Source organism: Lissotriton helveticus, chromosome 9 (assembly GCF_964261635.1).
Source record: "Lissotriton helveticus chromosome 9, aLisHel1.1, whole genome shotgun sequence".
Taxonomy (NCBI): Eukaryota; Metazoa; Chordata; class Amphibia; order Caudata; family Salamandridae; genus Lissotriton; species Lissotriton helveticus.
This window is the reverse complement of record NC_136070.1, coordinates 815,424,318-815,450,382: the sequence shown is the minus strand read 5'-3', so window position 1 is coordinate 815,450,382 and position 26,065 is coordinate 815,424,318. Positions and strand designations below refer to the sequence as shown.

Here is a 26,065-nt window from a genome sequence, read left to right as displayed (position 1 = left end):
CAGTGGCTAACGGAACTCCACAAACTAAAAGGCTTCCAGAGGTGGGATGATATTGGCATCTCCACAATAGGAGATGTAATTGCCAAGGGGGAATTCAAATCGTTTCAGACCCTTAAGTCCGATTTCGGAGTCCACGACACACAGCACTTTAAATATATCCAACTTCGACACGCCTGGCAGGCCCAAAAAATCGCACTCGTCGACATCGCCAAATATGCACCTCTAGAAGGGAGGCTCCTGCAGGAACAGATACAGGGAAAGGCAGTGTCACTGACATATAAGACGTTGACCAACCATATGCTGGGGGATTTGGCAAAGCTCAGGGCCACGTGGGAGGCGGAGGTGGGAGAAATGGAGGACCTGGACTGGGACACAGTTCTGATGCATCCCCGTGAAGTTGCTGTCAAGTCCCGATTGCGATTGATCCAACTCAATATACTCCATAGAACCTATTACGACAGGCAGCGACTCTGCAGAATGGGAAAGGCTGAGGACCCCAACTGTCTTAGATGCACTCAGGAGACTGGGGGTTTCTACCACACGGTTTGGTCATGCTGTGTACTACAAACATACTGGTCCCAAGTGTTCACAGAATTAGAGGAGGTCCTAGAGGTCCAGATCACGCAAGAGCCCAAACTAGCCCTACTGGGCATGACTAACGAGGTGGACCTGACAGGTCCCCTTCTTATATTCCTGGTCTTGGCACTGGTAGTGGCGAAGCGCGATATCGCAAAACATTGGGGAGTGCCAGAGCCTCCCGACATAGAGGACTGGAGGAGGGGGCTTGATATCTATATGGCTGCCGAACGGGTGACATATAAGGCCAGGGGCTGCCCCAAAAAATTTCGCAGAGTTTGGTCTAAATGGAGAAGGTACAGAGGACTAGATGGAGGGTTGTGACTGTGATCCCATCGGTTGAGGGGGAGGTGGAGAGCTGGGCTTGAGGGGAATGAAGTACTGTAAATTTGCTACACTGATAAAGCGACGGGGGTCGATCATACACTGCCTAGGCCATGTGGTGCAGATCTAGAAAGCGAAATCGCTGACGTTGGTGGGAGGGGGGAGGAATGGGAGGGTGGAATGGGAGGGTGCGGCTGCTGATGGGTTTCTTTCTACACTTAGTTTGACGGATGCAAGTGACATGGTGTTTATTGTTCAAAGGGGGGGGGTTGTTAAGCAATAGGGGAAAATAAAAATAAGAAAAATTGCAGAGGTAAATATAGGCCATTGAAAAACTCTGTAGAATACATTGGCCTAGGCAAAGCGTTTGATTTACAACTGCCGCCCGACCTCCGGGGTGTGGGCTGAATGGCCGTGTACCCACTTGGGGGGGCATGAGAGGCGCCATACAAGAAGTCTTAGAAGGTGTCTGATTATTTGTTCCTTGATTACTGTGAATTCTGCAATAAAAATAAATAAAATAAAAAAAGACTGTTTGTACTTCACCAAGACAGTGATCAGCTCCTACTTTGAGGTGACTCATGGCACTGTGCCCTCTCCAGATATGCTCTGGGTGGCTCGAAAACCCACTCTTTTAGGCTATGTCCGGGACAGGGAAAAGCAGAAGCTCTCCCAAGTAACGGCTCTTGAGACCCAAAGTTTTGCATTTGAGCGAAAGACACAGTGCCAGCCCTCACCCAAAATAGACCGGCAGCTAATTTGCGCTAGGCCCCGCCTTCACGAATCTCACTGGAGAAGGCCAGGCAATGCTGGTGAGCTTCAACGTAGCGGATTTAAGAACACAGTGACAAGTCAGGGAAGCTCCTATATTGGCTGGCCACGAGGAACATCCCAGCTCGAGTGGCTCCCTCGATTTGCGATGCAGCAGGTCACGTCCACGTGCGGACACTCGCTGGGGCCTAGGTCTTTGTGGACTATTACCTTACCGCACATTGTATGGGGCGGTCCCTGCCCTCATGGGAGATGGCCCACTAAATTCTCCTGAATGACCAGTTGCATTCAATTCCCCCATTCCTTGCGAGAGATTTTGATCAGCCGATAATGCTAGAGATCGGAGAGGTGCTTTGGTCTATTGCCTCTGGGAAAACTTCGGATCTGGATGGCTTCCCGATGGAATACCTTTGTAGATTCTGATCTCTCCTCCTTCCCCATCTGCTGGCACTCTACACTGAAGCAGCGGATTGGGGGCGATTGCAATGGGGCTAGACTCAGCAATGGTAGTTGTGCTCCCAAAGTCTGGCCAACCGGCAGACATTGCTCTTTATACCAGTCGATCTCCCTTATAAATGTCAATATGAAAGTATTCTCCAAAGTGTTGGTCAATAGCCTTTCCTATACTCTGTCCTACATGATTCACCCCTACCAATGTGGTACTATGCCCAACCGGAGTACTTGACACTGCATCTGGGGAGTACAGGTGGCCCTCTTACAGGCTCACTTTCTCCAGGGTCTATCGGCCTTACTTTTTGTGGATTTTGAAAAGGCATTCGACACTATCTGGATGTGGTTTTGAAGTGTGCCGGGCTTGGCCCCTTTTGTTGTGCTCTTTTTGGGCTTCTTTATGCTAACCCCACCACTCAGATCAGGGTGAACAGTGCACTGTCCCCGCCCTTTCCGGTCCGCTGAGGTACACAAAAGGTATGCCCCCTTTGCCCTCTTTTATTCGCCCTAGCGACTGAGCCCTTGCCGCACCCCATCCACTGTGATGCTTGTCCTACGGGGTTGTCCTGGGATGGGGGGCGAGAGGAGCACATTGCACTTTATGCTGATGATATCCTGATGTTTCTGGCTGACCCACAGGTCTTGGTGCCCTCCTGTATAGAGCTCCTTCAATTGTTTGGCAAGGTTTTCAGCCTCCAAATTAATGCATCTAAGGCCCAATTAGTGCCTACCGCTTTGGAGAAGCACTGTTGGTGCTGGTAGCCCAAGATTCTGGCGCACCGCCTGCCCTTTAAATATCTTGTAGTTATTGTTTCTTCCCTTCAAGAATTTGGCCGACGTCTTAAACTGACACCCTGTACTGCATTGGGCTATGGAGGACTTGCAAAAATGGAGCCGCCAGACGCCCTTGGGCAACTGGTCCTCTTCAAAATGATGGTCCTACCCCAGTTTCTGTAAATTGTTTTGAATTTCTTTCACGTTATCCCACCCCGAGGTGGTTTCAGATTCTGGCTTTACACCCTAGCTTCCAAGGTCAACACATTCCTCTGGGTCAGAGGTCGCCCTCGAGTAGTCTTCACTAAGGGCTGTCAGTCCCCATATGATGGGGAGGACGGACACGCCAGACCTTTGCTGATATTATTCGGCATCACAGTTGGTCACTAGAAACGACTGGCTAACTGGAGGATGGACAACTCTGTCTATTGTGCAGAATTGCCATGCTGGACCTGGATGGACTCCTGGGTCTGCTATACGGTAACCCAGTCCCACAGACACTCCCCGGTTGTGCTCAAGTGACAATCCTGTTTTAGAGAGCAGCACTCTGCTTTGTAGGTTGGGGCTGCAAATTTACTGAGTTAACCTCGCTGTGGAAGGAGACATGGCTACATCACACTGTTGGGCTTGAAGGTTTTTCACGTTGGGATAGAATATGCATTTGCCATTTAGGGGACATCTGGGCGGGTGGTTATTTACATTCATTCAATGCACTGCAGGAACACTACCAGCTCTCTCACACCCAGTTCCACAAAGATTTGCAGTTGCGACATGCCCTACTGGCTAGTATCCCACCAAACACACAGGTCCCTGAATTTAGCTCCTTGGAGCCCAAAGTACTGATGGGAAAACTGGGAAAGGGAGCTCTCTCCCGGATTTACCGCTCCCTAGTTATTAATGCCCCAGACCACTTTCTTGGGTTGCGCAGATAAGTGGGAAGCCTGGGTAGGCACACTTGAGGATGCTCAGTGGCGTGAGGCTTGAATGGCCCCCAGGGAGTTGCCATCCCAGCACATTTTCACTTGGTGAAATTTAATTATCTCCACATTGCATACTTAACTCTGCAGCGACTCCAGCAGATGGGCAGAGTTTCACAGGGTTGCTGTGCTCTTTCTTGAGGCAGACTTCTTCCATATGGTGTGGCCATTCTGGGCAGGGGTTGAGGGTGAACTCTCCACAATTTTGGTCCAGCAGCTCCACCTTACCTGAAGAATTACCCTATTGGGTCTGTTGGAGGATGTGGGTGGGAAGAGGATGGAACTTACTTTTATCAGGGTGGCGACGCTAGTGGCGAAACGAGACATAGCCCACCACTAGAAATTCCAATCCCCCTCCTCGTTTTTAGAGTGAAGGAAGGGTGTGAACTGGTGTGCTCATCAGGAACACCCCATATATGAGGTTAGAGAATGCCCTCGCAAACATGAGAATACTTTGGGAAAATAGTGGGCCTACTATGGATTTGATGTGGGGATTAGGATTATTTAACTGCTCTAATGTTATGCCTATTATTGTGCCAATTGATATGTATTGGGCATGTTTGTGTTGTTACTGAAAAGGCAATAATAATTGGTTATAAATTATTAATCTACACTTGAAAACGGTGAATAGGAAAAAAAGTGTAGATTTGCACGTAACTAAACCTACTTATGTAAATTTACTTTTCTGAATCAGGGCCTTTGTTTTAATATATTTGTCTGTCTTTGCATACTTGTTTCTCCACCAATAAATTCTTGTATCTGTATGTTAGTTCTAAATTCACCAGAGAAACTTGAAACATTTTATCACTGGCGAAGCTTGTTAATTATTTTTATTTCTGCACTCCTCTTGAGTGCATCATTTTCCTCCCTCGCTCCTATCTGCTCCCTAACACTGGCTCTAACAAGACAAACACTCCCAACAATCAATGGATTTCTGCCCTCTCCCCATATCCCCCAAACTACTGCCTTCTTTATTCATTTTTTTCTGCAAGAGGTCAGTAGCTGCAGTCTGCTGCTCAGCTTGTCTTCATTAAGAATCACATTACAGAATGGCCACCCTTGCATTCTCCTGCGTTGAGACGCACTAGCTCCACTTGAACTTCAAACAGGCCAATACAAACATTAGCAATGTTTAGCACAAGATCTATTGACGTTGCCAATGTTTCTTTAATAAAGTTGAGTATCAGAAATGAGACTGAGACAATTTCAGTAAAGTCTTTACCTCCTAAAGAGCCAAGAGTTCCAGGAATAAATTAACCTGATGCTTTTAATTTTTTTTCAGGAATTGCCTCATGAAAGGTCCACATGAAACTATGGGGGCTAAAACACCTTTGCAATAATTTACAGATATCTATCCTATAAGATCCTGCCACAAACCAAAAAATAGTCCATGCTAAGCTACTTTGCACCCTTAACTCCTATTATTTTTATAGAGACAATAGTTAGACCGCTGATGAAGAAACCCTAAAGACATAGGAAACTTTAGACCCATCTCTCTCCTGTCCTACCCCTCCAAATTGCTGGAGAAAGTAGTTAGTACTCATCTTCAGAGTTTTGTGTATATATATATTTATGTTTGCATGTATTTATGTGTATGGTATATCTATAGCACATACCTAGCGAGGTCAAAGGCAAGCTTAAAGCCAGCAAGTAATAAGAGAGAAAGCTGAGTTGTGGATGGGTATTGCATTGTGATGCAGTGTTCTTTAAAGAGGTACGTGTTCAACTCATTTCTAAATTGGAGCACTGTTGGGATGGTCCCGGTGGATACTAGTTGTTGTTCCAGATGCTGGATGCATAAATGAGGAAGTTCTGTTGTTTTGTTTTTTACACTTCTTAGGAGTTTGGGATGCCATGGAGTAGAGAATTACCACCATCCAGATGAAAGAGGACAAGGACTTGACCAACAGTTCTGAAGTTACTTTCTGGACAAAACAGGTTGACTTTCTTTGAAAACAGTTGGGTCATCTATAATATGATGAGGGTTTTGAGAGCAGACCTGCAAAGTAGAAGAGTCACTGCCCAAGACCTTTCAAAGGTTCCAGAGAAAATCTGGAGGCACATGAATGCTGAAAGGTTGAAGTTAAATCCCTTTTAAACTGAGGTTTTGTCAGGCAACGGTGTTCCCAACGTTTTGGATGGTAGGGATTTCATGGTGCTCTAGTCCTACCCCTTTGAAAATAGCTAAACCCTCTAGGAGTTAGCCTGGACACAGAACCTTTGGTAAATGTTCAAAGTGATGGAGTGGTTAAGATGCATCTGTGAAATGAGGATCTTTCATACATGTTGTGCTTTAGAGTAGTCCCAAGGAGACCACTCTGGTGAGCGGGGGAAAAAAACCTCATAGGGTAATAGCATTGCATAACCAGCCATAATATGTGCTCTGATAAGTCCGCCCAGGGACTTCCAGTAACCCATAGGTATGGGGAACTGTACAAACACTTTGACCTAAGAACACTAGTCATGATTAACAGAGTGCAGCCCTTATGAATTGTCAAGTAAGTCAGCCAAAGTATATGTTCTGTGGAGTAATTCAAGGAATGGCAAAGGAGCAGCGTAATGCAACCAGCCACAGTACTCGCTCTGAGAGATCCACACAGGAGAAGAGAGGCAATAGGAATACACACTATACCAACCACTCGAACCAGTCAATCAAGATGGTTAAAGGAATCCACCAGCAAGTGACAGAGGAGAAACAAATTGGAATGGGCAGTAATCAACCCAGAGAAGTCTGGCCTGGGGTAGACAGCCATTGTATATACTCTGAGGAGTACAGACAGGAGTGGCAGAACAGCAACCCAGAAAATAAGTGGACATTACACATTCCTTGGACTGAGGAATCCATCTAGGAACGGTAATGGTGCCACCAAGGAGATCAGACTGACACAAGGAATTCAAGAGACTCCACACATTCTTGGGTCTGTGCAGTAAGTAGGAGTGATTGTAGCTCAACCTATTGGTGTCAGCGACGTTAATGGTTCCCCGAGGAAGGATGTCAATAAGTAGTTCTGTGGAAGGAAAACTTTTGCTTACAGAATAAGTGAGGGGGAAAGGAGAGGACGTGGTTCAGGCAGGACGTAAGGGAGATGAAATTATTTACATACCCGCAATTCCAGTTCTCCAGAGCTGGTATCGTTCGGATATTCAGATGTTAAAATCAGTCCCTGTGGTCAGGCTGGGAATTCCTGATAATCTTAAATACCAGTAAACTGAGTATAAATAGCCATAGGCCTCAACAACAGTGTTTGTTTAGTAGCACATTCATCTCATTTGAAACAACCGAACTTCAGAAAATGGCGTGGAAGTGCTAGCTCTCATACTCCTCATAGAGGCCACCATAGCTCAGATTTCATAGCAAAAAGCATGAGTAGAGCATTTAATAAATGAGACTCTGACCGGGGAGGGTCAGTTGTGAATATATGAAGGATACTAATTAAGGAGAAGTGGAAATGCAGATAGGTACCTAATTTCTCCTCCAACACTAGATCGTCCATATGCTCACATTCTTGAATCAGAATAATAAGCAGTACAGCACAAGCATAATAAATATAAGAAAGCATGAAGCAGCCTCGCCCTTACTCCAACAGGTTACAGAGGACTGCTTGCCCGACTACTAAGTTGGCTTCTGCGCTCACTTCGAGGCAGTAGTTCTCATGAACGTGTGCCTGCTCATCCAGGTAGCTGCACAACAGACGTCCTATAAAGATACAAGTGAAGAGTGCAGCAGTCGTAGCCATGCTCATGGCGGAAGGCTCTCTCACTATTTGCTGTAATGGACACTTGGCCCTCCTGTGGAAGAAGGTGATGCAGGCTCAGACCCAACATAATAGCCCCTGTTTAAACAGGGGTTGACCCCATCTTTGCTGGCCAAGGACGCAAAAAGTTGGTCTAATGCACCTAAGTCCTTTGGTTTGTGACTATAAAATCGAATACATCTGCATACATCTAGCGAGTATAATGATGTTTCTGATGTTGTGAAATTTGCGAAGAATGAACGTAGCAGACCAGGGTAATAGAGATGGAAGCCAGAAAGGGCTTTAGGTATGAATTTAGGGTTAGTTTGTAGGACAACCTTGCCCCTTGTGAATCAAAGAAAGAGTTATTTTACAGCAAATGCCAGCACCTCTCCTACCCTCCTTGCTGATGTAATCGCTAGCAGAAGCACTTTCTTCCACAAGATGAAGTTTAGATGTGCTTTGTGAATTGGCTCCAAGGGAGGCAGTATTAGATGGCTCAAGACAGTGTTGCTTTCCGATGATATTGGCAGGTGCCATACAGGGGGAAATGCTCTAAAACTTGCTTTTATAACCTGTTTCATGATTCTCCGAAAGAACAGAGGAGATGAATTATTGTCTGTTCTTCTAAATCTAGACATCTGCACTAGATGGAATTGTAGTGATGAGTATTGCTTTTGGCTAATTTCAACAAAAATTAAAGTATTTGGGCAGGTTGTATACAGAGTGGGGGAAATCCTTCGCTTTTGTACTAGACACAACAATGTTTCCACTTTATATTATATGTTTTCGTGGTGGCTACTGCCCATGCCACAATGTTTCTATATTCCTTCGCCAGTTCCAAGCGACTAAAAACTAAGTGGCCAGGTACCATGATATCGACTCAGCGACTTGAGGTTGGGATGGATTATCTCCCCATTGTGTCTGGAAAGGAGCCTGAAGTGCAGTTTCAGTGGTATCACTGGATGTGCGAACAGCTGGAGGAGTTCACTGTCCCAGTGCTGGCGTGAGCAAGGATCAGGGTGCAGTGATTCACTTTGCCTTCCTCGGAACCTTGCAGATCAGTGATAATGGCGGAAAGGAATATGCATAGACATTAGACTACAGGATCAAAAATACACTGCCTATTGTTCCTGGTTGCAAAAATCTGCTGTGTAGCAATGGCATTTCTTGTTGGTTCTGGGTGGCCAGTGTGGGGTGAACACCACCTTTGTAAGATGCACTTGACTTGTTCCTCGTAGAGTTCATACTTGTTGCAGTCTGACAGTGTTCAACAAAGCATGTCTACTTGATCGTTTCAACGCCCTGGCAGAATCTCCCAGGCAATATAGTCTTGTTGAGAAATGACAAAGTCCTACAGCTTTTGCACCTCTTCCGAAAGAAGTACGGGAGTTTGAGCTGCCAGTCTTGGGAGCAACTCTTCCAGACCCACTTGTATGGCCTGAAACTCCAGGACACCCAGACTTCCATAAACGCATCAGTTGTGAGCACCACTCTGTCCAATGGAGGATAGAAAGAGTGGCATACATTGAGATTTCTGGGGAATCTCCATGGATTCAGTGCCTGTTTCAGCCGTATTGTAACTTGGACCAGGTTATCCCATGAGCTGCCTTTTTATCTCCATTGGTAGTCCAGCTCTTGTTGGAAGGGTCTAATTTGGAACCTGTAAAAGGGTATATGGCCTATGCAGAATGAGATCAGGCCCAGCAGGGAATTGTACCCCTTGACTGATTGTCTGGTGAAGTCCTTTAATATGACTTGGAACTTTGATGCTCTGTCCTGTGAGTGAAAAGCCACTCTTAACTGAGTATCTAGTTTCGCTCCCAGGAATTGAAATGTCAGATGTGGTTCCATAATAGATTTGTCATTGCTTAGTGTCAGCCCAAACCTGTGGAACAGACTGATGCAGGTGTACGTTGAAGTTTTTGCCTCTTCCCTCAATGGAGCCTTGACGAGTCGGACGTCCAAGTATGGGTACACTTGGTAACCCTGTTGTCTGAGAAAGGCAGCATCAGGCACTAGGCATTTGGTAAATGATGATATGAGGCCAAAAGGAGGAGCCTTGAAAAACACGTTATTTACCTTCAGTAACGATATACCTTTAAGAGACATATATTAGTTATAGATTTCTTACCTTAGAATTACCACCAAGGCGTCATACTGGATCCGAAGAATTTTTTCTTTAACAGTGTCCCTGTGCGTCAGTAGGTGGTGTCGTTCATCGCTGGAGTCGTGATTGCCGGAATTACATCGCAGTATCTACTTGGACGCCGCCGCTGCGTGCTGACGTCAGTTATTTACATGACATTCAACGCCAGAAGCGCAGAGCCATGCAAGACACTGACCACTGGTGCACAAAACTAGGGCCCTGAAAGGGAGTTCCTTACTTTAGAAGTCAGTTCCCAGAACGGGGAGGATGGGTAGGGCGGTAAGGAATCTATTACTAATATATGTCTCATACAGATATATTGTTACTGGTAAGTAACTTGTTCATCTGAAAGAGACTATTAGTTATAGATTCACTACCTTAGAATAGATACCCGAGCAATACCAATACCAAAGGTGGGCCTGCGAACCAATTTCACACCAACTGAACAGCCAAAGAAGCTGTCTCTTCAGGGATGACTATCCAGGCAATAATGCTTAGTGAACGTGTGCAGAGATGCCCACGTGGCTGCCTGGCATATGTCACTGAGGGGAACTCCACCTCCCAAAGCAGTAGTGGCTGCCGTCAACCTGGTGGAATGGGTGTGCAGCCCTACTGGAGGCTCCTTGTTCGCCAAGGAATAACAGATTTTAATGCAAAGAACGACCCATTGAGAGATGGTTCATTTTTGCACAGCCCGACCTTTCTTGGCGCACACATAGCCAACAAAGAGTTGATCATCCACCCGGAAATGTTTTGTGCAATCCAGATAAAATGATAGCGCACGTTTTGGATCCAGACGGTGGAGCCTCTCCTCCTCCTTAGAAGGATGTGGGGGCAGGAAGAAGGTGGGCAAAGTGATGGTCTGTCTTATGTGGAAAAAGGTAACCACTTTGAAAAGAAAAGAAGGTCTAGTTATCCTTGTCGTGATAAACAGCAAGAAAATGAGGATTAGAAGAAAGAGCCTGAAGCTCACCTACCCCTGCGGGCAGAGGTGATGGCCACCAGAAAAGCAGTCTTTAAGGTCAAGAGTCTGAGAGGACATTTATGCAGTGGCTCGAAAGAAGCACACACAAGGGAAGTTTAGACCAGATTCTCAAGTTCCACTGGGGCATTACGAAAGGAATAGGAGGAAAGAGGTGAGTAATGCCCTTAAGAAATCTATTTACAATAGGGGACTTGAACAGAGAAAGCTGAACAGAAAGGCGAAGAAAGGCCGAAATGGCAGAAAGATAGCCTTTTATGGTTGTCCAGAGCAGAGCCCTGCTGGGCCAAAGGAAGAATGTAGAAAAGAACCTCTGAAAGAGGGGCAGAAATGGATCCACAGCGTTTGCTGCATCCCATTTCACAAATTTTTTTCATCTATAGGCGTATACTGTTTTAGTGAAGGGAAGCATGGCTGCCAGGATGACATTACAGACTTCGAGAGGAAGGTTGAAAGCTGTCAACTGTCGTCCCTCAATCTCCATGAAAGGAGGTGGAAGCTGGACAGGTTTGGCTCGAGGACCGTCCTCTGTTGCTGCAACAGAAGATCCTCCCGAAGAGGCCATGTTCAAGAGCTCGGGATACCAGACTTTTCATCCCCAATCCGGAGCCACAAGAATGATTTGGGCCTAGTTGCACTAGGTCTTCTTCAGCACTCTGGGCAGAAGTGGTATAGGCGGAAAGGCGTATAGAAGACTGCAATTCCACTCGCGACAAAAAGCGTTGCAGAGCTAGTGCCGCCTTGGAAATTCCAACATGCACAACTGCTGAAATTGTGCGTTCTCTTCGGTGAGTGGCAAACAGATCTAACCAAGGCTCTCCCCACTGCTGAAAGAGACCTTGCACCACTTCCGAGTGAACACGCGATTTGTGATCCATCATGCACCGGCGGGTGAATTCATCCACCCTGGCGTTCAGGGAACCTGCCAGGTGTTGAACCACCAGGGACGTGCCCTGATATTCCAGCCACGTCCAGAGGCGGAGAGCCTCTTGGCATAGGGTCCACGAACCCACCCCACCCTTTTTGCTGCAGTACCACATGGCGTTGGTGTTGTCCGTGAACACCTGCACTACTCTTCCCTTGACAGAAGGAAGGAATGCTTTCAGTGCAAGACGGATCGCCCGGAGCTCCAGAAGGTTGATGTGGAGCCTGGACTCCGCAGGAGACCACAGGCCTCTGAACTCCGCCTCTCCCATGTCGCAGCCCCTTGGCAAAAGTGACGCATCTGTCACCACTGTGTAGTCTGGTTGGGGAAGGGAGAGGGATTGGCGGTTGACCAAATCCTGGTTCGTTAGCCACCACTGCAATTGGTGTGCAGTGCCCTCCGAGATCTGGACGACAGCGGAAAGATTCCCCTGATGCTGCGCCCACTGGAACTTCAGGTCCCACTGCAGAGCCCGCATATGCCACCTGGCTTGATCCACTAGCAGGATGCAGGAGGCCATGAGGCCCAGCAGCCTCAGAGTCATTCTCACCGAAATACTGGATAGAGGGAGAAACATGTGCATCATAGCTCGAATATCCCAGACTCGCTGCTCAGGAGGATAAGCCCAAAACTGGGCTGTATCCGGAACTGCTCCAATGAAAAGGAGCTTCTGAGAGGGAATCAGATGTGATTTTGGTACGTTTATAGTGAACCGCAGCAAATACAGGAGGTCTGCCATAGTCTGGAGGTGGTAGATAACAGTCTGAGGTGAGCCCGCCTTCAATAACCAGTGGTTGAGATATGGGAAGACTGGAACCCCTGAGCTGCGCAGTTGAGCTGCGACCACCGCCATCATTTTCGTGAACACCCGAGGGGAGCTGGTAAGGCCAAAGGAGAGCACAGTGAACGGAAAAGGCATGTGGCCTACCGTGAATCGCAGGTAGCGCCTGTGGGCAGGCAGGACAGGGACGTGAAATAAGTATCCTGCAAGTCCAACGCTACCATCCAGTCTCCAGGGGCTAGGGCAGACAGGACCTGAGCTAATGTCAACATTTTGAACTTCTCCTTCCGGTGGAAGCGGTTGACGTCCCGGAGATCCAAGGTAGGATGCAGGCCTTTGTCCTTCTTGGGCACCAGGAAGTAGTGGGAGTAACAACCACAACCTACTTCTGGGACAGGAACTCGCTTGATAGCTCCCTTGGCAAGGAGAGCCGTAACTTCCTGACGGAGAAGGGCCAAGTGATCCTCCGACAAGCGATGGAGTTTTGGTGGCATGGAGGGAGGGGTAGTCTTGAAGGGGAGGGATTAGCCCATTCGTACTATCTGAAAAACCCACTGGTCCGACATGATGTTGTGCCACTGAGGGAGGTGATGGTGGAGCCTGCCGTCCACTGCTAACTGGTGGCTCTGAAATGTCGGACTAGGAAGGCTTAGAAGCTGCTGCAGAGAAGGCACTGGTGGACTTGCCTGCCCGCTGGCCCCCAGACCCATGGCGTTGAAATGTCGGACTAGGAAGGCTTAGAAGCTGCTGCAGAGAAGGCACTGGTGGACTTGCCTGCCCGCTGGCTCCCAGACCCATGGCGTTGGGTCCCACGTACCTGGCCCGCAGAGGCTGCGTAGCTTGCGGCCCTGGGTTGAACGTGGTAGGGTAACCCTTCCTTAGTCACGAAAGGCCGAAGGGCAGACTAAACAGGATGAGAGGTGGCAGTGAGGCCCAAGGATCTGGTGTAGCTCTAGAATCCTTGAAGAGCTCGAGCGCATGGTCCGCCTGGTCACCAAACAGACGACGGCCATCACAGGGCATGTCCAAGAGTCAATTGGACATCCCCAGAAAAGCCAGTGGATCTCAGCCAGGTGTAGCGTCTTATGGATACTGACGTAGAAATCGTTCTACCCAGCGAGTCGGCGGTGTCCAGCCCACAGCGGATGGTGAACTTTGCTGAATATCTCCCCTCTGCAACTGCACGGGAGAGTGTGACCTGGGCCTCCTCCGGGCACTGTGGCAGCACCTGCGCAACCGTATCCCACATAGAGTGGTTGTAACGGCCCAAGAGACATGCAGTGTTCACCGGCCGCAGTCCTATGCTGGTGGAAGAAAACATCTTCTTTCCAAGGTGGTCAAGCTTCTTGGATTCCCTATCTTGGGGAGCAGAAGGGAAGGCGCCTTTGGATGTTGAGGCTTGGACAACCATGTTCTCAGAGTAGGGTGTTGGAAGAGGAAAATGGGGTCACTCGGGGCTGGGCGGTGGCATCAGGCAATCTTCCTAACCACAGCAGCCCCTGTGCTAGGCCTAGACCAAGTACCTAGAAGGATGTCTGTGAAGGCCACATTGAATGGCAGCAGGGGCTCCGAAGAGGCTGCTGCCGGCTGAGGCACCTCAGTCAGGAGATTAGTCCTGACTGCCACGGTAGGTAGCTCAAGGCCCAAGGCCTCAACCGCCCTAGGCAACACCACAGCATAGGTCTGGGGAGGTATCTAGACCACTTGCTTCCCCCAACTCCTCTCTCCAGTTCGGCTCCTACAGCTGGTCTGACAAAGGGTCAACAGACCCCTCCCAGTTCTCCTCACCTTCCTCTGGCTGACACTCGGGGCAATAGGGAACGCCGGGGGAGAACAGTGGTACAAAAGTACCGGTCAGAACCGTTACAGGTGTTGGTCAACGCCGGTCCAGTTCTGTGTCCAAGACGAGGGGGACGCCGGGGTCGACGCCGGGCGGGGACACGACCGGTGTCGGAAGTGTCCGAGGCGTCGTCGTAGGAATCGGTGCCAGAGGGGATGTAGTGAGGTCGACTGGCACCGATCCGGATCTAGGCCTGGATCCCTGGGGCCCTGCTGTGCCAAGGCCGGAGCGGCCAGCATCAAAGGCATAGAGCCCCCAGCCGAGTCCGGGGGGACCAAAGGCGCGCCAGTGGAGTCGGGCTGCCCAAAGATGGAGTGGAGGGCTTCGTAAAATGCACGAAGTAGGGCAGGGGACACCCCGGCTCCTGGGAAGGCAGGGAAGCTCGGAGCCGTCCCAGTAGGCTCTGCGGGCGGAACCGAAGGACGACGACCTTCTGCGTCCCTGACTATAGTTTAAATAAACATTTGAATGAGTTTCATTTGTTTCTCATTTATGCAATTCAATTAGCATATGTTGATTAAATCAAAAACAGTGGGAGAGATATATTCAATTATAAATCAACGCAAAAGGATTGATACACAATATTAATGAAAAACCCAAAACAATTGTTATTGCAATCAAAGTGTACCCACACAATGCATATTTGTTATATCAAAAATTCAAAGATTTATTTACAGTTATATAAAAAAAAACAGTTCTCTGGACGGCGCAATAGACTATCAAGTGTATAGTCGAAGAGGAAGGGAAAGGGGTGCTCAAGTGAAAAGGAAATTTGTGGGAAAAGAAACAAAGTGAATATACAATTATATTATTTACACAAAGCAAAGCGGGATTGCCTCCGCTGTTTTATATGCCTGTCCCCTACAGTTGTTGGTTGGGGGATATGGGAAACGGACACTGGGAGGGATCCAGGCAGATCAATGGGTGGGCGTCAACGTTTCGACCCTGATGCTCTTGGGATGTTGGGGACCTCGGCTGCGGGTCTTCTTCAGGACTCTAGGGAGGGGGGAAGGGAAGGGGGAAGGGGGTGGTAGTTGATTTGCTGGGCCGTTATCCAACAGGTTAGTCTGGATAAAACACCGTTGCAGTGGAAGAGTTATAGACCTCCGTCTATACTTCAGGATGAATAAATCACCTAGTTGCTGTTGGTGGTCAAGGGATATAAAAGGCTTGGAGTCAGGCAGAAGTTCTAAGTAGAGCCGCTACGAGCAGAGATAACGCGGTCCTACCGGTGCCCCCTCGGGCGTTCCGGTGGTGATGCTCCGGTTATGTGTATTTTCAAATTATTTCGAATCCGATTATCACCTCAAGCATCCGTTTGGTGGAGCCTGGTACCGCCAAGGCAATCCTCCGGTTTGGCTAGGTTCCGCCGGGTGATTCAAAGGATCAAGGATCAAGGTAAAGCCAGTCCAGCGGGTTGGTCTCTATCGGCATCAATCCGAAAGTTTATACAATTTATACCCAGGTCCTTTGATTCTGTGGGTGAACCCCATTGATTTAATGACCTTCTGCGTCCCGTCGCATGAAGGCTGGGAGAAGGCGAACATTGACGGTGCTTCTTCGCCTTCTTCTTGTGCTTCAACTTATCTGAAGACGAAGGCTCGATGAGGAGTGATGGTGGTGACTCTGCGACCTCCCTCTCAACCGGGACCTCGAGCGGCGTGTAGCGGACTTCCGGGCCTCCAGAAGCTTTTGGGATTTCTTGGACTTGGCCCTTCTGGCAGGTTCACCCCTAAACTTTTTGCTTTGATATGTGAGTTTTGTTAACTGTTTTTGGCTTCTGCTCACTTTCACTGTGTCCCAGTGTAAAGTGCGTGCGCACTCTGAGTGCGTGTGGTGAGATTGGCCTGCCCTCCCATAGGAATGCATGGGGAATGTGTGTGTCCATGTTAGTTCCTGATTTGTGGGGAGTGCAGGCTCGAGTTTGGTTTGTGCGGACTCGTGTGATTAAATGCTGCACGATGATGTGTGCGGCGTTAATGTGTCTAGTGTGGAAGTGCCACTTCTAGAAGTTGGCATGTCTGTGTAATAAAGGTGAAGTGACTGTCTGGCTTGTAATTGGCTGCAGCGGGCTGGTGAGCCTGGCTCCAGGAGTCAGATGGGTCTGCCCCGGTGGTGAATAAGGAGATTGACAGCCAGATGGGTGGGAGGAGTGCACCTGGGACCTGAATAGGGCTGGGCTTTCCCTACACAATGCTAGCTCCGCCCCCTGTGGTGCGACTGATGACCCTAGCCTGTCCAGTGAATGGGGAGAGGGGCTGAGCACAACATAGTGCTCCAAAACGAGCTGCGTCTGGTTTTTCTCCCACCCTGCACCCTCAGACAAAGGAAATGTGTATATAAAAAGGGGCTGTGACCCCATACAAAATGTTCTCTTGTTCCTGACCTGAAGAGGGGGGCCTGCTGCTGTTGGGCACCAGGAGGATACCGCCACTAGGGACTGCCTCCCTGCCTGGAGGGCCCTGTGAGCTGGACAACACAGGAAAGGTTTTTAGTCTCAGAAAAGCACTGGGCACTAAGCCTAAAGTGGACGCAATAGTGTTATGGTGACCTGTAAAATGGTGGTGCAACTGGGTGAGTGGAAAAACCCTTGTAACCACTCCGAAGTTTGTCAGAAAGGACTGACAAACCAACTGAAAATAGTCAAGATACCCTATGCACACACGTGACAATCTATCCAGTCGTGTACAAATTCCATACACAGTGTAGAAAACAAAGCAAACAGAGCAAACAGGGATCTCCTGTACAGTATTCATCAAATTCAATGCTTTAATTGTCTTTCAGAAACAGCCAGCCGACACGTGTTTCATCGCTTCCGCGAATCCTCAGGGCTGCGTATTAGGCCGTGTAAGACAAAGAGGTCGCTCCGCCGGTGATAATTCCGACCCGGCAGGGCCCGTAACCTGATCAGTTATTCTCGAGGGTTGTGAATTGTAGAGAAGTAATTAGGCACCCAAGACGAAGTCGTCAGTGCTGTACGCCCAGGAGCAACGGACTCGGTAGCTGAATTGGAGCGGATAACTCCAAAGTCACGTATTTGTTCGTAGCGAGTGGAACACGGTGACCCGGGAGAACACTCATCAGCTCGACTTTTTCGCTACGAACAAATACGTGACTTTGGAGATATCTGCAAGTACAATGAATTAAGCCGATACTTTCACACAACATGCTTAATATATTCTTTTATGTGCATTATATATCTTTAAAGCAAATGCTTAGATTTGTACAAAATGACCAAGTACATTTGGTTCAAATGAAAATTGTACATTCAGTGATAATGACATAACAATGTAATGAAATCTCATTTAGTTATATCTTGATAACAATACATAACATGATGCTGGGGGTCGCGTAACTAGTTAGCATGGAGGAGTCTTTATCAATAGTCTGGAAGGACCATATAAGCACAGTGCGCGGCGTTACCTGCCATCCTTGGCGGGACATTTTGTATTTTGAACAAAAGTCGAAAGACACTAGTCAAAAAATTACTGAGGGTACGCTCTCTCCGGATCTGCGCTGGCTGGCACGGAAAAAGAAAGAACTGACGTCAACGCGCAGGGGAGGCGTCTAAGTAGATACCGCAATGTCATTCCAGGGATCACGACGTCAACGATGAACGCGAAGTCTACCGACGGCACCTACCGACGCACAGGGGTACTGCTGAAGAAAAAATTCTCCGGACGCCCGGTGGTAATTCTAAGGTATGGAATTTATAACTAACAGTCTCTTTCAGATTTTACATGTCATTATCCCACCACTGAAAACCAGAGGAATTTCCTGTGCTCCTGGTGTCTAGTGATATGGAAATATGAATCTTGAAGATCCAGGGAAATTAAGTAATCTGCTTCCTGGAACATCAAGAGAATGTCTTGAAATGTAACCATGCAAGAATACTTTTTTTTCAAAAACTAGTTCAGTATTCTGAGGTCTAGTATCAGCCTCCACTGTTCAGTTTTTTTCAGTATCAAAAATAATCTAGATCAGAATTCACGGTCTTTCTGGGATCTCTGGACCATCTCTATTCGATATTCTAAGGAATTAATCTAAATAAAAAAGTGGTGGGGATAGGCAAACAAAAAAAAAAATGCATTACCTAGTGAGCACTTACAAGGCTGCCAGATGAATTGAACTGCACAGCCCTTCTTACCTTGGTGGGTTTCTTCGAGTCGGTTTGCAGCGGACTCGGAAGAAGCTGACCCAGTTCTCGAAGAGTGGTAGTCTCATTATTGTGCTTCTCTCTGCAAACGGATAAGAAATGCCTGATTGGAATGTTTTTGAATGATAAGCTAAAACTCAATCTAAGTTTACTGTTTGTATTAAAACTTATATCACAGTCTCCAACATATGTTACCTCTTACAAACCCATAAATTATTTGGTTTTAATCTACTCCACAGAGAATATGAACATTTACGCATAAAGTACACATTTTGTACGTTCCAATAGCCCACAGAGGACATGGAAAAATTAACAACCATGTCATTCAACTGAAGAAGTTACTTTACATGTAGAACAAGTTATTTGCCTCCAGTAACGCCTTATCTGGTAGAGACTATATAGCCACTGATTTCTAGCCTTAGAATTATCCACAGGCGTCAGACTGGATCCAGAATTTTTTTGGAGAGTAGTACCTCTGCGCGCCCGAAAGCGGCGTTGTTCAGCTCCGCGTGGTTTTATCAGCGGCGTCCGTGCTGTAAGTGACATGCATGGTGCCTATACAGGCGCCACCCCAGTATGCTGACGTCCATTTCTTTTCCCAACTTTCCACACCAGAAGTGCGGAGCCACGAAGAACACTGATCACTGATGTGTGGAACAAGGACCCTTAACATGTTCAGTGCGTCGGACGTGCGGGAGCCATCTGACACAACAGTGCTCATGTGCGTCAGACAGCTCCAGTGCGTCAGCATACATGGCACTGGAAATCCCTGTGGTTCTGACACTAGAGGGAATTCCTGTCTTCCAAAACAGCCTCGGGCGCGAGGCTGTTCTGGGTTTTCAATGAAACGTAATTTCACTGAAAACGAAAGTGAAATGAGCCGATCAGCTCATTTCACTTTCACTACCTACGTGCTCATAGTGCTATCTCTGCCCCGAGATAGGCACACGGAAGATGTATCATTGGAAAGGAGTGAATCTCCCCTTTCCAATGGTACACCTCCCTAGTGGATCCCTGCTTGGGGATCCAGCAGGAGAGCGATCTGCAAGCAGGTATCCCCCACTAGACACCAGGGAGGGGGAGTCTTTCTGCCCCAGGGTAGATGGGGCAAAAGCCCACTGTATGCCTCCCATGGGGGCAGATAGCAAACTAGGCACCAGGATTTTTTTAAATGTAAATATAGGGGTGGTGGTTGCTCAAATTGGGCATGCCAATGCCCCCACCCCCGAAACAACCGGACAGTCTCCCTCCCTGGGAGCAGATGGGGGATATCACCACACTAGACACCAGAGTTTTTTAAAAGAGGGGTGGAGGCAGCCCACAATGGGCAAGACCATGACCCCACCCAAATGTTATTTCAAACAGTATTTCTGCAACCCCAGAGGACAGTTGGGGGCAATAGCCCCTGATCTGCCCTACGTGGGGGCGGCAATAGCCCCCGATCTGGCAAGAGAGCATCCTAGACACCAGGGATTTTTGTAATGTAAATTTAGGGGTGGGAGCTGGCCAAAATGTGCATGCTAATGCCCACCACAAACAAACTGGGCAGTCTTTCTGCCCCCCCCCCCCCCCCCACTAGACAACAGTTTTTTTTCTTTTTTTACTAAAAGAAGGGTGGGGGCTGCCCACAATGGGCAAGACCAAGTCCCCACCTAAATAACATTTCTAACAGTCATTCTGCCCCCCGGGGTGGTAGATGAGAGCACTAGCCCCAATACGTCCCCCGAGAGGGGAGAATAAACCCACTAGGCACCAGGAATTATTTGGTTTGAATATGCAGGGGTGGGGGACTAGTCACTAGAGATTCATTTTTTTAGAAAAGAGGGGTGGGGCTACCCAAAATGGGCATGGCCTTTGCCCCACCCCACATAAGTAGGGACCAAAGTCTTTCTGCCTCCCCCAGGGGGTAGGTGAGGCAATAGCCCCAGATCTGCCCCCGGGGGGTAGAAAGCCTACTAAGCACCAGGGACTATGGGCACAGTCTCCCTGCCACACCTTGGGGGCAATAGCCCTCGATCTACCCCCCACCCCCACCCCAGGCATGGACCTTTAGAAAGCCTACAAGGCACTGTCCCTAGCTGTGGATTTTGGGATCACCTCGGGAAACCTAGCAAACCTGTACATTTTCGAAACCTAGACACCCAGGGTAATCCAGGATGGGGTGACTTGTGTGGCTCTCACCAGGTTCTGTTACACAGAATCCCTTGCAAACCTAAAACTGTAAAAAGAAAAACACATTTTCCTCACATTCCTGTGATGCAAACCTCCAAAATCTGTGGGGAGACACAAATTTCCACCCACCCAGCATTCCGCCAAGTCTCCCGATAAAAATGGTATCTCATTTGTGTGATTAATCCTAGTGCCTGCAACAGGAAATGGTCCAAAACATGCTGTCGAGTCTTCAAAATTATCTTTCACAATGTGAGGGAGTCACTTGTGGTTTTGGTCCCAGACTCGGTGGGCATCAAGGGAAACCTACCAAACCCAGACATTTCTGAAAACTGGACACCCAGGGGAGTATAGCTTGCGTGGATTTCCGAACCTTTTCCTACCCAGAATCTCCCACCAACCTTAAATTTAGTTAAAACAAATAATCACATTTTCCTCATATTTCTGTGTGGGAAAGAAGTGGGTTCACCAGGCTGACACAATTTTCCTACCAGCCAGCATTCCTCCAGGTCTCCTGATAAAAATGGTACCTCACTTGTGTGAGTTCCCCAAGTACCCGTGACAGGGAAGGGCCCAAAACATATCATGGAGACATCAAAATGATCTATCAAAAAACGACATGGTTTTGCAAGGGGGTCACCTGCGTTTTTGGTACTGGGCTCGGCGGCCAACTAGGGAAACCGACCAAACCCAGACAGTTCTGACAATTAAACACCCTGGGAAGTCCAGGGAGATTTAGCTTGTGTGGATCCCCAAAAATGTTCCTACCTATAATCCCCTGCAAACCTCAAATATTGCTAAAAAAAAAATCAATTTTTTTCTTACATCTCTGTCTGGGATCACTGCACTGGCACAAACGTCCTACCACCCAGCGTTCCCCCCTTGGTCTCCAGAGAAACATGCTACCTCAATTGTGTGGGTGTCCGATACTGAGTCAGCCTAAAAATGCATTAAAAAAAAAAATAGCGCTTAGAGATTGCGGTGCTATCCCCTCAATCCTATGCTTTTGGCCCTTCCCTGTCGCACACCCTGGTCCACCAACATAAGTGAATGAATGAATGAAGGAACATTTCTAGAGCGCATAGTTACCCAGGAGCATCCCAGCGCTAAGAAGTCAAGTGCACTAAGAGGAGGTTAATGAAAGAGAAAGGTTTTCAGCAATTTTCTGACCTTGAGATAATCAGGTTTGGGGCCTATGTGGAGGGGAATACTGTTCCAGAGTCCAGATGCATTGTATGTGAACAGTCGGCCTCAACCACGTGCACGTTTAATTTTAGGGACTAGGATTAAACCTTTATTTCCAGACCCGACGGCTCTGTTGGGTACATAAGGTTGAGTCCATGGACGAATCAAAGGTGGGCCCTTTCCTGACAGTGACTTGTGAGTAATACACAGAGCCTTAAATTGAATTCTTTCTTGGACAGGAAGCAAGGTAGCGAGGGCGGGCCTTGCAGAAGAACGTTTAGAGATGTTCAGCAGCATACAGGCCGCACAATTCTGTACTATTTGTAGTTTTTTGATGGTAGCCTGGGGGGGCTCCCAGGTATATAGCATTGGCGTAATCGAGCCCTGATAGTACGAGGGCCTGCACCAATAGTCTTCTGGCAGCAAACGGGAGTAGGAGTGTAACTTTCTAAACATTCTTAGTAAGCCATAGCAGCTAGCTGCCACTATCCGTGATTGCTCTCTAAAATCGAGGTTGCAATCCATCCAGACTCCTAGACTCTTTACATATTTTTTTGGGGCCGGGGGCCCTAGGCAACTAGGCCATAGGTGATCTACATTTGGAGGAGCAGACTTCCCCAAAAGCAGGAGTCCAGTCTTAGATCTGTTAAGTTTAAAAAAAAAAGAACCACTCATCCACTTAAAGACTTTCTGAAGGCAGGTGGACAGATCCGGATCAGGTTGGTTGGATTGCTTCAAGGAGATAATTAATTGTGTGTCGTTGGCATATGTGACGATCTGTACTCCAAATGGATGTACTGTTTCAGCCAAAGCACTCATATAGACATTGAACATCGTGGGGCTTAGGGAAGATCCCTGTGGAACCCCACAAGTCAACAGAATATGTTTCAAAGAGCATTCCCCTTCAAAAACTAAATAGACCCTGTTTTGGAGGAAAGACTGTAGCCATTTTAGTGCCAGTCAAGTCACTCCGGCCTCCCTCAGTCTTTGTATCATTAGCTGGTGATTAACAGTGTCGAAGGCCGCGCTGCGCTCCAGTAAAATAAGGGCAGCGTAGCCTCCATTGTCAAGGGTATTCCTAATTTCCTGTACTGCAGCTAAAATAGCTGTCTCTGTGCCTTGTTGGGGTCTAAATCCAGTCTGCGTAGGATACAGACGGTTATTATCTTCCAAGAAGGCCGATAAAATCAATTTACTGTATTTTTCCGCTAATTTACTAATTCCTGGCAGTAAGGAAATTGGCCAATTGTTTCCCCAATTCTCTGGATCAAGGTTCGGTTTCTTCAGGAGTGCTTTCACCCTAGCAGGTTTCCATTGTGGTGGCACAATCCCAGTTTTAAATGATGTATTAATACAGTCAAGTATAGCTGGTGACACCACCTCCGAAATTTTATGGAGAATGGTAGGGGGGACGGCATCTAAGGGGAAACCCGATTTGATCTCTTTGAGCAGCCTTTGCAGGGTCTTGAGATCCAGAGGATTGAATTCCTCCAACAGGATGGGGATGTTAGAAGTGATTATATCACTTGATACACGCATTTGAGGAACAGTAATCGGAGGGAAGGAATTGTAGATAGTTTGGTCCTTTACTGAGAAGAAATCAGCAATTTGATCGCACCGCAATTGAACATTATCTGTGACATTGAGGGGGTAGGGGGTGTAAGAAGGGATTTGGCGATATTAAATATCTCACAGTTTGCTGATGACATTTTTCCTTGACAGTAAAGGGCTTGAGTATTTTTAATTTCATTTTTATAGATTTTAATATCTTCTCAGTATTTGATTTTACTAGCGAAAGAGAAGTCCTTCCTCCAACTTCTTTCGTGCCTTTTACATATCTGTTTTAGCTGGCGCCATTTTTGGGAATACCAAGGATTTTTTTTTTGCTCCCACCTTTTCTGACATTTCCTTCTTAGGGAGAACACAATTAAGTGCAAGTTCAAGCCAGTTATTAAGATTGTCGTTGGCAACAATGAGTTAGGGTGAGATGGGGGAAAAGTGTCCTTAAAATTGCTAATCAAGGTGTCTAGGGGGAGGTTAGACCACTTGCGAGCAATTTTTGTGGCTTTGACAGTTGGTGGGTTGGCATCTGGTAGTGTCTAATTAAAAGGAAGTAAGAAGTGGTCTGACCACGGAATAGGAACGGCATCCTCTACCAGAAGGTTGCTTATATTAGAAAAATAGGGTCCAACAAATGGCCTTTGGTATTGGTGGGACTGTTGGCTTTTAACATGAGTTGGAACATTGCCAATTCATCGGCTAATTCTACTGAAGAAACTGATAAGTTGTCTCAAAATGCAGGTTAAAATCACCCAGGATTCACGGACAAGCGGGCCTACGCAGTTCGAAAACGCTATTGTGAATTTTTATCCAGACTTTTCTCAGTCGGTCCAGAAACAACGTATGGGATTTCAAGGTGTGAAAAGGCGACTAAGGGACATGGAACTAAAATATGCTATGTTATTCCCGGCCCGACTACGTGTTGAGAATGACAATCGAACATTTTTCTTTGTCAGGCCTGAGGAAGTGAGTGATTGGTTGGACACTTTGCCGACACGCCGCGCTGGCCAAGAACATGCTGGTGGTGCGGAAGGGGGACTGATGGACCAAAAATGACTATGGTGACTGTGTCCGGAACCATTTTCAGCGTGATCAGCCGGAGTTTCACTGACTTTCTTTGATCATTCCATTCGTATCCTCGGAGGTAGCGGGGATGGCGGGACCCTTTCCTCCTCTGGGGTTTTCTTTGTGTAGATTAGTTCATGTTTGTCTTTGCTAGGGCGACAGGCAGACTGCAAATTGGGGTGGCTTTTGAGTCGGTGCAGGGGTGCAGGGTGGGGGGAAGTTGTGTTGGGAATCTTGGGGGGAGGGAGGGACAAGTTCAGGGATTGTTTGTTTTTTCTTTTTCAAGGCAAGGTACTTTCATTATCATTGACGTTTGTGTGATGCTCGTTTTGCGATGGGAGTTCATTTTGGATTTGGATGGGGGGTAGAGGGTTGAAGGTATTATGCTGGAATGTGAATGGGTTGGGTGATCGCATAAAGAGAGGGGTGGTTATGCAGCTGTTGCGGCGCCTTTCGCCTGATGTCGTACTGTTACAAGAGACGCATTTGATAGGGAACACTTGTCATGCTCTTAATAGGAGGGGTTATCGTCTGGCTGCCCATTCGGGATTTACGTCTAGTTCTAGAGGAGTGGGTATTTTGCTTAAGGTTTCCCTCCCCCTCGAAGTTGATGATGTGATCCTTGATGCCAGGGGTCGATATGTTGCACTAGTCGGGCGGTGGGAGGGAAAGCCAATCTCGTTGGTGTCAGTTTCTGTCCCCCCGGGCTTGCAATCCACGAAATTTACGGACCTGGGGCGGATGGTTTTGGGTCTCCCCGAGGGTGTTTTGATACTGGGTGGTGATTTTAACTCCGTCATTTCTGGCAGGATCGATCGCTATCCCCCCCGAGATCTTCCTTCTGCACAATCCTGGTTAGGCGACTTCCTGGAAACCCTGGGCCTCATAGACTGTTGGAGACTAATGCACCCAGAGCAAACACAGTTTACTTTCCACTCGGGAGCTCATGGCAGTCTTTCTCGATTAGATTACATCCAGATACCGGCGGCACTGTCCCCCTCGATTGGAGAGGTTAGACACCTGGCCCGGGGCATATCGGACCATTCCCCTATTTGGTATCATTTTAATCTTAGCATCGGGGCCGAAGGCAGGGTGGCTCCGATTAACCCATGGTATCTTCTCAACCCCAAGACGCGCACTGAATTGATTAAATCATTTGATTTGTATTTTGCTGAAAATGTTGGTTCTGTATCATCACCTGTCTCGTTGTGGGAAGCTTTTAAGACTGTGATCAGGGGACAGGCATTGTCTTTGGTGGGGTGTGCTAAGAAATGTAAGAACGAGGCAGTTGTTCAGCTCGAAACTGAAATCACAGACCTGGAGACTGCATTGGAGCGGGGGGTATCTCGAGAAGCCTTACATGTCCTCCGCCTTAAACAACTAGAATATAAAACTTTGGTTACTGATGCGGCAAAGACGATGAACAGCAGGGACGGCTCTATGACGTGGGTGATAAAGCAGGGAAATTGATTGCCTGGCTGGACAGAAGGGAGAGAGCGAATCGAGTGGTTCAGGTGATTGTAACGTGTGATGGTGTGAGTGTAACTGATCCAGTTGACATTGTTGAATGCTTTGCTGAGTATTTTCGAGAGGTATATACTTCGGTGTCCGACAGGCCTGAAGGGATTCGCACTTGTTGCTTCGGGA

The 26,065-nt window shown here is 47.7% G+C and overlaps 1 protein-coding gene across 4 annotated transcripts in view; it reads right to left on the bottom strand.

Annotated features, from left to right (window-relative positions):
* MEIOSIN (meiosis initiator) overlaps positions 1 to 26,065 on the bottom strand; it is a 2,162,440-nt gene that overhangs the window by 1,831,845 nt on the left and 304,530 nt on the right. For all 4 annotated transcript variants that reach the window (XM_078660969.1, XM_078660970.1, XM_078660971.1 and 1 more), the window contains exon 2: positions 18,431 to 18,521. In XM_078660969.1, the coding sequence (XP_078517095.1) occupies positions 18,431 to 18,521 (91 nt within the window). The remainder of the gene's footprint in view (positions 1 to 18,430; positions 18,522 to 26,065) is intronic.